General features: G+C 36.6%; 2 protein-coding genes across 5 annotated transcripts in view; one reads left to right on the forward strand and one right to left on the reverse strand.

The window, feature by feature from the left end:
* The window catches only part of LOC147579927 (uncharacterized), a 67,816-nt gene that overhangs the window by 10,802 nt on the left and 44,346 nt on the right, over positions 1 to 12,668 (forward strand). Inside the window, exons 4-5 of the mRNA XM_086708522.1 lie at positions 2,254 to 2,340; positions 5,592 to 5,753. The gene's annotated coding sequence lies outside the window, so the exon portion shown is untranslated. The remainder of the gene's footprint in view (positions 1 to 2,253; positions 2,341 to 5,591; positions 5,754 to 12,668) is intronic.
* Positions 8,038 to 12,668, reverse strand: part of LRRC9 (leucine rich repeat containing 9) — a 127,059-nt gene continuing 122,428 nt past the window's right edge. For 3 of the 4 annotated variants that reach the window (XM_086709624.1, XM_086709623.1, XM_086709621.1), the window contains one exon: positions 8,041 to 8,278. In XM_086709624.1, the coding sequence (XP_086565750.1) occupies positions 8,221 to 8,278 (58 nt within the window). In that variant the 3' untranslated portion in view covers positions 8,041 to 8,220. Of the gene's footprint in view, positions 8,279 to 12,668 lie in introns of all 4 variants that reach the window. The other variant, XM_086709625.1, reaches the window with a different exon arrangement.

The raw sequence follows: 12,668 nt of genomic DNA on the forward strand, positions 1-12,668 counted from the left end.
TAGCATGGTTAGATGATCGTTTCAATGTTTTTGAAACATTTAAAAATAATAAAACATTTCAATGTATAGAAGTAGTTCTCAATTGGAACCCTTGTGCATTATTTGTAGGAATATAAAATGGTGCAGCTGTTGTGGAAAATGGTATGGCGGTTACTCAAAAAATTAAACATAGAATTACCATAAAATCCAGAAATTCTACTTCTGGGTATATTCCCCATGATGTGAAAGCAGGGATTGAAGAGATACTTGTACACTGATTTTCGTAGCAGCATTATTTACAATAGCAGCATTATTCCATTAAAGGTGGCAGCAAACCAAGTGTCCATTGATGGATGAATGGATAAGCAAAATGTGGTATGTACATACAATGGAATATTACTCAGCCTTGGGAGGAAATTCTGATACATGCTACAATATGGGTGGACTTTGAAGACAATGCTAAGTGAAATAAACCAGTCACAAAAAGACAAATACTGTATGGTTCTATCTATAGGAGAGTAACCAAATTCATAGAGACAGAAAGTAAAGTGGCTGTTGCCAGGCTGTTGGCTTAGAAAAGGAGGAATGGGGAAGTTATTGTTTAATGGGTAGAGTATCAGTTTTGGAAGGTGAAAAGAGATCTGGAGATAGTGGTGATAGTTACACAATACTGTGAATATTCTTAATGCCATTGATCTGTACAATTAAAAATGGTTCATATGGTAAATTTTATGTGTATTTCACCACAATTCAAAAAAATAAAAGATTAAGATGGTAAATTTTATGTTCTGTATATTTTATTACATAATAAAAAAATTTTAAGTGGTTGCAGCTATGGATTGATTACTAGATATACATCAAAAGTTGAAAGAAGAGTTAGTCAATAGATTTAAAAGTACACTACAGCGAAAAAATGAAATACATAAGGCAATTGGAAAAAGAATTTTAAGATGAGTATCCTCAAATTATATGGCGTTATGCTCAAATGTATGATTTGAAATTTATTCTACTTTTCATGCTGTTCTAAGCTCATATATGTTGGCAGTAGCAAAAAAATGTAACTGTCAGACTGAAATGAACTCTTAATGTTCAATCACAGTTTTAGAGATGCGAAGTGAGAAACCAGAGTTTCCAGAGAAGTTAGGATTTTATAGATATATAATGATAAATCTGACAATGGATCCTTTGACTTTTATTATGACATTATTTAAGCTTTATACCACCTGATGCAGGCCAGATTCTAATTTTTAAAATAATTAACCTTATTAAAAGAATTAACCTTATGAAACATTTATTTCCTATTTTTTTAAATTTTTAAAAAATGTTTATTCAGTTTTGAGAGACAGAGACAGAGCGCAAGTGAGGGTGGTGCAGAGAGAGAGGGAAACACAGAATCCGAAGCAGGCTCCAGGCTCTGAGCTGTCAGCACAGAGCCTGACATGGGGCTCAAACTCACGAACTATGAGATCATGACCTGAGCCGAAGTCAGACACTTAACCAACTGAGCCACCCAGGCGCCCCTCTTACTTCTTTCCTATTAAATTCTTGTATCAAACATGGATTTGATGGTATGACTTTAATCTAGGATTTTTACTCCTGCTTTTGACTTTCTCAAGCAATTAACAGCTTTTCTTTCCCCAGGCCATAGTTCCTTTGATTCTAAGAGGAGTTGCATTTTATTTACTTTTAAAACTAATCTGTTTTATGAATTGATGACCCAATATCCTTCCTACTCCTGCTGTGGGAAGTGGGGATACTGTATTTCTTCATTACTCTTTGTTAGAACTCAAAACAGAAAGTATATTTCTTCTAGATCTTATGCATTGCACTATGTCAGAATACTTTGGGTTGCAAATGACAGAACTTGAACTCCCCAAAAGATGTATTAGCTCACATAACTGAGAAGTTCAAGAGTAGATCTTAAGACTGCATTAAAAAAAAAAAGCACCCAGAGGCTCAAAGACCACTATTAGGACTTTCTCCACTCTTGGTTTGCATTGCTTTATTCTTCAAAGAGATTCTTTCCTAGTGGCAGGAGGCAAATGCCTTCAGAGGCTTCATACTCACACATCCTTCCAGTTAAGAAGAACAAACTGAGGGTTTATGGGGGGTGGGAGGGAGGGGTGGGTGGGTGATGGGTATTGAGGGCACTGTTGGGATGAGCACTGGGTGTTGTATGGAAACCAATTTGACAATAAATTTCATAAAAAAAAAAAAAAAGAATTGCAGTTGAAGAAAGAAATCACTCTGCCAATGTCCATGTCTCAACTTCAGGTCCTGTGTGCCTACCCCTGTCATCGGCAGCCCCCACACTAACATAGAGTTGAGGAAGAGTTTCCCAAAGGAATCTGAAGAAAGAAGGTAGGAAATTACCTACCTTACAAAATAACAAACTCCCATAGTTTACCCACCTTCTAGTGAAGCCACTTTTTAAAAACTTGTAGATAAACATCAATATTTCTGTTCAACTCCATTAACATAGTTTAGGGGTGCCTGGGTGGCTTGGGTTAAGCATCTGGTTCTTGATTGTGGCTCAAGTCATGATCTCATGGTTGTGAGATCACTGCGTTGGGCTCCAAGCTGAGTGTGGAGCCTGCTTGGGATTCTCTCTCCCTCCCTCTCTCTCTGCCCCTTTCCTACTCATGCTGTCGCTTCCTCAAAATAAATAAAATACAATACAAAAACATAAAATAGGGGGCGCCTGGGTGGCGCAGTCGGTTAAGCGTCCGACTTCAGCCAGATCACGATCTCGCGGTCCGTGAGTTCGAGCCCCGCGTCGGGCTCTGGGCTGATGGCTCAGAGCCTGGAGCCTGTTTCCGATTCTGTGTCTCCCTCTCTCTCTGCCCCTCCCCGGTTCATGCTCTGTCTCTCTCTGTCCCAAAAATAAATAAACGTTGAAAAAAAAAATTAAAAAAAAAAAAATTCTCTTCCGGGGGCGCCTGGGTGGCGCAGTCGGTTGAGCGTCCGACTTCAGCCAGGTCACGATCTCGCGGTCCGTGAGTTCGAGCCCCGCGTGGGCTCTGGGCTGATGGCTCAGAGCCTGGAGCCTGTTTCCGATTCTGTGTCTCCCTCTCTCTCTGCCCCTCGCCCGTTCATGCTCTGTCTCTCTCTGTCCCAAAAATAAATAAACGTTGAAAAAAATAAAAATAAAAAAAAACAAAAACATAAAATAGTTTAAATCATTTCATGTACTGCATATTTGTCATCTTTCAGCTGCCCACTCTGTTTTATTTTTGAGAAAGCGAGAGTGAGAGTGGAGGAGGGGCAAAGAGAAAGAGAGAGAGAGAAAAAAAGAGAGTGAGAGAGAAAGAATCTTAAACAGTCTCCATAGCCAGCCAAAGCCTAAACACAGGGCTCAGTCTCACGATCAAGTGCCAGAAGCTTAACCAACTGAGCTGCCCAACATTCGAATCCTTTTCTTTTGTTTGCCACTGTGGAAGCATCAGTGGGCAGGCCACAACTCTCACAGAAAGGTGAAAAATACCAATGCTTATTTTAAACTCTCCTAATTAAGGTTTTGGCAGGCAGTGTAAGTTTGGCCATCTTCCTGGGGCTTTCAATGTAATCATGGGCAGTGAAGCAGTAGGAATAGTTAGAATCCTTTCTAATGGCAGCAGGAACATCCAAGGCCCAGTAACACCCAGGTAGCAGCAGGGCATTGGTACCCTAATTTATTCCAATGTCATGACAACACCTGTGATTTTAACCACTCAGCTCTCCATGGAGCTCATTCTGTGAGCCTGGATTTCTAGCCTTCCTATTGATTGTGTGAGCTGTTCACATTGGTGAAAACTGTTAACTAATCTACAGACGTTATCAGATTTCACTAGTTTTCCCACTCATGTACTTTTCCTTGTCCAAGATCCAATTCAGAATCCCCATATTACACTTAGTTGTCATGTATCCTTAGTTTTCTCCAATCTATGGCAATTTCTCAGTTTTCATTATTCAATGCCCTTGACCTTTTTATTTGTATTTTTTTTAAGTTTATTTATTTTGAGAGAGACAGCATGAGAAGGGGAGGGGGAGAGAGAGAGGGAGAGAGAGAATTCCAGGCAGGTTCTGCATTGTCAGTTTGGAGCCAGAAGTGGGGCTTGAACCCATGAACCGTGAGATCATGACCTGAGCTGAAATTGAGAATTGGATGCTTAACCCACTAAGCCACCCAGGTGCCCCTCAATGCCCTGACCTTTTTAAAAAGTCATTGGCCTGTTACATGTAGAATGTCCCTTAGTTTCAGTTTTTCTGGTATTTTCTCATGATCAGATTATGTATTTTTGGTGAGATTATCACAGAACTGATGTGCTCTTATTAGTGCATTACATCAGGGTACTGATATATTTTATTGGTGACATTAAATTTGATCACTTAAAGTGGTGTTTACCAGGTTTTTCTACTCCAAAGTTACAATCGTTCTATTTGTGGTTAAAAAGTATCTTGTGGGGCAATTTCTTAGAGGCCATTCTAATATGCTGCTTATATGCTGCTTATACTGACATCTGTTAATTTTATCCGGAGATGGAATTATCTAGTATTCTTTACATGTTCCAGTGTGTTTTTTCCACACCCCCAAGCAATTCTCCCAATTCTCAGTAAACCAACTAGGTGTTTCACAAATTTAACTCAGTTTTGACACCTTCTCTCTGGAGATAGCTTCAGATCCCACAGGTTGAGAGCTCAATCTCACAAGACTGGCCCTATTTCAGACACCAACCTGAAGTTCAGGTTGTTACCTGTGCTTTTGACTCTTTGGCTATAAATTGGAGGTTCCCACAACCCACTCCTCAGATTTGACTAATTTGCTCAGGTAGCTCACAGAACTCAGAGAAACATTTACTTGCATTTACCAGCTTCTTACAAAAGATATTATGAAGATAGAGATGAAGAAGAGGTACACAGAGCAAGGTCCAAAAGTGTCCCTAGTGTAGGAGCTTCTGTCCCTGTGGAACTGGGTGTGCCAACCATCCTGCCATGTGGGTTTAACAACCTCAAAGCTCATCAAGCCCTCACTGAAGAGTTGTTCTAGATCTCTACTCTCCAGCTTTCACCCTGCTTCCCCTTCCCAGAGGTTGTAAGTGGGGTTGAAAGTCCCAACCCTCTAATCACTTGGTCTTTCTGATGACCAGTTCCATCCAGATGCTCTCTAGGAGCCCCACCCTGGGTCACCTCATTAGCATAAACTCGGATGTGCTGTAAAGGGGTTCCTTACGAATGACAAAAGATACTCATATCACTCAGGAAATTCCAAGAGTTTTTGGAGCTTTGTGTCAGAAACCAGGGAGAAAGATCGAATATATTTCTTCTTATACCACAGTTTATTGAGTGCAGGAGACAATTATGTACTCTGATTAGAAACAAAGATTTTGTAAAGGTGAACCTGATTAGAAATTCTTTTTATCAGAAAGTTAAAGATATGGCTGAGATGTCTGCAAAAGTCACAGGAAAAATTGTGTGCAAGTGTTAAATTATTTGTGGCATTTTCTACTGCTGCTGAGAAGAGCATAGATGTACAATCCAGTTATCTCTATTTGTGGGGTCAGTATGATTCTTGATGGGAGCAAGGAACTTCTGTGTTGACTCTTACTTCTAATCCCACTTTTTTGTTTGTGCAGAGTAAACCTGGGCCCACAGCAAAGGATGGGGAAAGCTGTGTAAACAAGGAACTACAATTCCTTCAATCCCCAGCCATCTTACACTTGACAGGAAGATAATAAGCAACTACATTTTCTCCATGCAAAAACCCTTCCAGGTTGTGAGTGCCATAAATATAATGGGTAAGTTAGTATGGATACATAGCACTTAATTACCTTATCTGATTAAAAAGAGTACAAACCACTCTCAAACAACATCCCTAGACGTTTTCCCCAGGTAGAGCTAGCCAGACGGTGAGTTACTTTGCCTGTGATTGTCATGTACTTCATGTGCATGAGTTTGGTGTTTTGTTTTTGTTTTCATTATAATACCACTTTCATTGGTGAGGTTCCCATTGCCAGGACAACTAAGAGCAGTCATGAGGTTAATCTTTACCAAAACCATAATCCTTGGCAGGTAGTATTCTTAATTTTCTTACTCCTTGGGTTGAAAAAATGCAAAACACTCTTTACTTCTCTTGGATCTCCTATTTTGTCTAACTTTCCTCAAAAGTTTCTATGTATATACTTCTTGAATTTACTAATCAAACTCATTTTATTGCTACTAACTTTGATAAAAAACAATCTTTAATACACTACGTTCCCTTGGGGCGCCTGGGTGGCTCAGTCGTTTAGGCGGCCGACTTCGGCTCAGGTCATGATCTCGCGGTCCGTGAGTTCGAGCCCTGCGTTGGGCTCTGTGCTGACAGCTCAGAGCCTGGAGCCTGTTTCAGATTCTGGGTCTCCCTCTCTCTGACCCTCCCCCGTTCATGCTCTGTCTCTCTCTGTCTCAAAAATAAATAAACGTTAAAAAAATTTTATTAATAAAAATAGAACTTTACTCAGTGTTTTGGACAGTAAAGTAGCACGTAAATTATTTTTGTGTTTGGGAAAGACATGAAAATCTTCAGGTAGGAACTTCTAGATTAAGATAGGCAAATGAATCACTGTCCCCCAATTCCTAACATAATAAACAACTACAACAACAGGAATAATAAAAAAAAAAAACCCACCATCAGCAACTACAGAGAAGGGCCATTAGCTTCAAACACTGGCCGCCAATAAAAGAAAGAGAAAAATTCTGAGCATAGCATAGAGCAATAGTTAGTAAGATTTAATAATAAAGAAAAAGAATTCTTTAGGCTTTCAGCCCCAAATAGAAAATTACCTACAATCGAGGGGGAAACTCTACAGTACAGCTGGGGGTGGAATGGAACTGAGAACTTAATGAACCAGATCCACAATACTATAGGTTGTTGTGCTGCACAATATGTTTGGTGCTTAGTCAACCACGGTTTTGTAGATAGTTTTTTCAACCAGGAAAATTGATTTGTGCAAATCATCCACAAAATTCTTGGCTCAGATCACTAGTGAAGATTGCTTTAAGGACAGCCTTTTGGGCCGATACTACATCTAAATGCTCTGAAAATTTCTCTGGAAAAACATTCCCTAGTAGTTACTCAGACATATTGTTTACTTTACTCAATCCTAGAGAAATTTTATCTTTGCAAGTTTGATAAGAAGTAATCTAGTCCCCTTACTTAGGCTAAAATGTATTTCCAGAAAAGCAAGTGGTGGCCAGCATGACACTTCTAACAATGGGGAGTTAAAGACTAGATTGCAATGTTTACATGATTTCAAACTTTATGAACATGAAATAATTGTGCAGTTAGTTTTCCCAATTTTGATAATGAGAATGAATTGTTATAAATGGAATTTAGTGAATTGAAAAGTAAAGTTTCATTGAAATACCAGAATTTTATAGACATTGCAGGAGTAGTATGTAAAAACTGCAAAGATTTTATCCATAATTAGTTCCTATGTTTGTGAACACATTTTTTTTTTTTTTTTTGGCCACAATACTAATTAAAAAATGTAGTTCCTAGAATTCAAGTCTATATTTCATGCTGCGCATCACAACTCCAGCCTTACATTAACATCTTGCTGTAGGGGCGCCTGGGTGATTCAGTCGGTTGAGCATCCGACTCTTGATTTTGGCTCAGGATCATGTTCCCAGGGTCATGGGATCAAGCCCTGCACTGGGCTCTGTGCTGAGTGTGGAGCCTCCTTGGGATTTTCTCTCTCTCTCTCTCTCTCTCTCTCTCTCTCTCCCTCTCCCTGGCTCATGCACATGCAATCTCTCTCTCTAAAATAAAAAACAAAACAACAACAAAAAACACATCTTTCTGTGGAAGAAAAAGGTGTCAGGTGTCAGTTTCAAACCAGATGAGTAATCATAAAAGACCAGCATTGGTGATACATTACGAATCTGCAACAGCCTCAGGCCTGAAGTTAAGAGGTGGGAGTTTGTGAGAATCCAGAAAGTTTTAGGAGAGTGCAAGAGGAGCTGGGGCCCTTGTAAAGGAATACAGTTACTACTAAAGCCTAAATTTTATTCATTCTTACTCTCTTTGATATACTGCAGTGTCTTCCATTGGCTAACCCAACTGCCAGATAGAACAAGAACCCTGGTTGATGTTGTCCATGAGTCATTCTCTAGAGTCACAAATCAGCAAAATGGTGCAAAGTAGATATGGGAGGGCAAATGGAAACTAGCACATTTTATTTCAGTGAAAGTGCAGTTGATTATATTTCTGGCTGTGAATTTTTCTTACATCTCGTCTCCTTCATATTTGGCAGGTCCCTGAAGTCTTCTAAGTTTGTAATTCCTAGAGGAAATAATTTCATAGATCTTGGGATTGGTTCTGATACTGCTTTCTTTGTTATATATGTTCAATTGAAGATTTTATAACTGTATATAATTGAGGTTTTGGCCTCCCAGATGGTGAGGTATACATCTTTTATAAGTGCAAAAGAACAATAAGGGTATAATGTCATGAAATAGAAGTGATCTATTATGTGGGAGGACAGCTCTTTGATTTATATTACTCTTTTTGTTACTTGTGTATCCTCTATTCTTTGCTATAACATTATTCATGTGTTTACCTCTTTAATATATAGGCCATTTAGCTGTGGTAAGCTTGATCACACATGCAAATGAATAAGTGATAAATATCAAAGGAATAGTATCAGTGTTTAAAAACTTGAAACAGTTCCATGATACGGGGAACTCTTCATTGTTGAAGTCTGTTGTAGCTACCCTTTAAATCTTTGATAATGTCAGCATTGGTCAGTTAATGCTTAAGTCTAAAGAGAATAAATAAGTATTTAAAGTATGTAGTAACAAAAAAGGATGATGATTTTATAACTTAACATTCTCATAATTATTCTTTTTGAGAGTTAATAGTCCAACCTGCTCATGTTTGGACTTTAGTCTTACTTAGTTTCTATTTATAGATGTTTTAGATCTGTTTCCACAGATATACTCCTACCTTCATTAAACATAATAATAATATAACATCAGACCTTGGCTATAAGCAACGTTCAAGGTGATATCCTCTGTACAAGATACATGCCACACACTTCCTTCAGCTACGTTTTTCTGAAATTGTAAATCATGCACAACCGTCGCCCAGTCAGCATAAATCATTGAAGATAAAATTTTATTTATTCTAATTACTAAATCAGGAAAGTATATCAACATATTCAGTAAAAGTTTTCCAAAAATGTAAAAAAAAAAACCTCTTCTGATTGACTGCTAGCTAATAAAAAATAATGTAGCCATTCAATCATTTCACAGCATTCTTGTCTATGAGTTCCATGTGTTATTCTAGATTAGTTTTCTTTTTCAAGTTTTTGTACTTGCACACTTGCATCTTTGTTACTAAGTTAGCCTTTTTTGTTCTTGGAGAATGGGAAGTTTGACATACTTAGTGTGCTGTGGGCTGTAAACTATAGTATTAAATTGTTACAATTATGTGAGATCTATATGTTGTATTTTTACTTTCATGTATATGTGTATGAACATGTGGTATGTCCATGTGAAATTTATAGATGTACACTGTGTTGCTTAAAAACTCCAAAGGTGGCAATTTAAAGACTATTTCATTGCAAATAATGGCTTACTGCCTAAAACTGAACAGAGTCCTTCGCAAGGTAAATTAACCAGGGAAATATGCCAATTTTGACTTCATTTCCATCCTGTTGAATGACTGCATTCATTCTCTTTAGATTTAAAGCTCTTCAATCTACTGTTCCTCAACACTCTTTATAGAATTCCAGCTTGCTTTTCACCTTTTAACAGTTTAACATAGATGGCTGGATCAAGTCCATTGTTCCAATTGTATGTAGCTTAAAAAGCTCTGCAGTATTTTACTCTTTCCATTGTATCTGGCTTCCCTGAGTGCTCTGCTCACTGCATTTTACTCCTACTCTCCATGTTTTCTAAACCCATTTATGCCTATTCTTTCTCAAGACACTTGTTCGTCTGGGAGCTCAAATTGACTTCTCCGCATTCTATTTCCTTAACTAAAAATGCACCATTAAGGTTGATTGAACTCTTTTAAAGCACTTCATAAAAAAAAAAAAAAAAAAGAAAGACCATAAGAAAGTAGGCTACCAGTGTTTGTAAATACCTGTTCTCAGCCAAATTGATGGGAAGAAATAAGAAATAATTGGAAACTTAAAAATGTTATTGATATATTTTTTTATAGATTAGTCTCTTTTGGTTGTTCTTTGAGAAACATACTGGCAGAACATTTTGAGGAAAGGGGGCATTATGTTATAATTAAAGATGGATCAAATAGTACAGCCAAACTGTTAAAATCATCTGAAACATTTTCTAGAAAAAATGTTTTAAAATAAGCAAGTTGTAAAACATGCAGATCCCTGATTAAAATCTACAGTTTTTAAACCATATGATCTTATTTTTTTTTCTATTTAAAATATAGATACTGTTACTTAAAAATAGATGTAACCATAAATGGTTTACAAAAATAGGAAGACCATCACTAACCTTTTTTTCTCTTTGTAATGTTTAAAAATGTAACTCTACTGGTATGAAATATATTTAAACATTTGTAAGTTAATTAACAGAATTTTATTCAGAGCCTATGGGAACACTCTTATTTTAAATGATACAATATAAGGAAACATCTATTCTAATTTTAAACTTAGCATTTCAGAATCACATGTATTTTATATGGAAAATAATGATATTGATGAGTTGGCCTTTGATTTACTTAAGAGACCATATAGTTAAGGTATGGTCTAATACATAAAACATAAGTGATAAATAATGTGGTTTCAGATAATTACCACTTTCAAAGCTACTTCTGAGTTCCTTAGAATATACTATTCTATTTTGAGGTTACAGCATTTCATGTTTTGGCTATAAAATCATTTCATCTTAATTATAAGGAAAAATCATCACCAAAACAAAATTTAAAGATAAAAAATGCACAGATTTGGTCTGAGAAATGTCTTTTCAGTAGTTTACAAAGTATTTTTATTCACAAATTAAAGACAAAGAATAATAAAGAATATTATAATTCATATTCTTATAAGATAAAAACTTCCAGAAATAAAATATTACTAATAAAATAACTGTGTGCTTCTTGCTGACCTAGTTCTAATAAAAGGCAGCTGTGAGCTAAAATTGCAATTTTTATACTTTTTTCTTTAAAAATATTTCAACTGAGGTGCCTGGCTGGATCAGTGGGTAGAATATGTGACTCTTGATCTAGGGGTTGTAAGTTAGAGCCCCACGTTGGGTGTAGAGATTACTTTAAAAAAATCTTTAAAAATATTTTATTAGTGAAGGTAAATGCAGAGAGATGAATAAGAAGAGTAGTTAAGCACTTGGAGGTCATCCAGAAGCTCTAAGTATTATAGTAAGAGGAATAAAAAAACCCCAGCCAGTTTCTTTCTCATAAAAAGAACTGATTTGATCAGATTCATTGAATAACCAACAGAACTTGGCCGTAAGTGCTTGCTTCTACTCTTATAAAACTGTAAATAATTTACTTCTTTTTATGTAGGTAACATTTAATTGAAGTTAAGAGCCCATAGCATGACTAACAAACAGTAAGATCTAATGTTTAAAAACATTAAACAGTTTTTATAATGTATGAAATATTATGAATAAAGAGTGAAATGGCAATGGCATGTTACTTAAATGCAAGAATTATTTTAAAACTGGCCATGAGTGCCTGCAAACATACACACAGTGCATACTAAATATTCTAGGCAAAAATATGTGCATGACCATAGTTAATTTTGTGTCAACAATCAGAGAAGTCTAGAACAATACAAAAAGAAGTAAATAATAAAGTTCTTATTGGATAATTACTTTATTATGGTCAATCTTCATATACAGAAATCAGAAGATCACTTTGACATCATCTATATTCAGTTCAGCGTTACAGGCTCCTAACCTATAAAGTGCCCTAACTTTAGTTTTCAAGGTTGTTTGTGGAATTGTTTTTTAATTTAAAACAAGTCTATATTCATGCATATGACTGCATGCAAAATAAATCTGTCAGGACATTTGCTGGGGGCAAAGAACTAATTTTACTGTGGAAATTATGCATTTTCCTTAAGCTAAATATACTGGAAGAGGATGAATAGTTTATAGCTTTTACATACATTAGGGCTCTACTACTGCTGATTACATATTAGTAATAATTTAATGTCAGTTCACTTGTAGTCATTGAAAAAGTAATGAATTTGGAGTGGAAAAAAACCTAGGATTTGGTATGATATCTACTCTTTTCCTTGAGCCAGTTTCTTTATCTATAAATGGAGACAATAAATGTCTTATCTACTTCATAGAGTGGTATTAGGATAAACTACGTAAAATATGGGCTAGTAGTTTGTAAGTTTAAAGCACTATTTGCCTGTTTTGTTGTAATGAGTTGTGAGGTATGTTACAAATAGTTTGTAACTATAACTTAAAATTGCTCAGTTTGTGAATTACTTACTTAAATAATTTAGGTCAGATCTAAAGTCACTCCTAGGAGTGCCTGGGTAGTTCAATCAGCTGGGCATCAACTCAGCTCAGGTCATGATCTGTGGTCCGTGGGTTCAAGCCCCGCATCAGGCTCTGTGCTGGCAGCTCAGAGCCTGGAGCCTGTATCTGATTCTTTGTCTCCCTCTCTCTCTCTGCCCTTCTCCCACTCCTGCTCTGTCTCTCTCAAAAATAAATAATAAAAAAAAATT

Source organism: Puma concolor, chromosome B3 (genome assembly GCF_028749965.1).
Source record: "Puma concolor isolate L17-30 chromosome B3, mPumCon1.1.hap2, whole genome shotgun sequence".
NCBI classification, from domain to species: domain Eukaryota; kingdom Metazoa; phylum Chordata; class Mammalia; order Carnivora; family Felidae; genus Puma; species Puma concolor.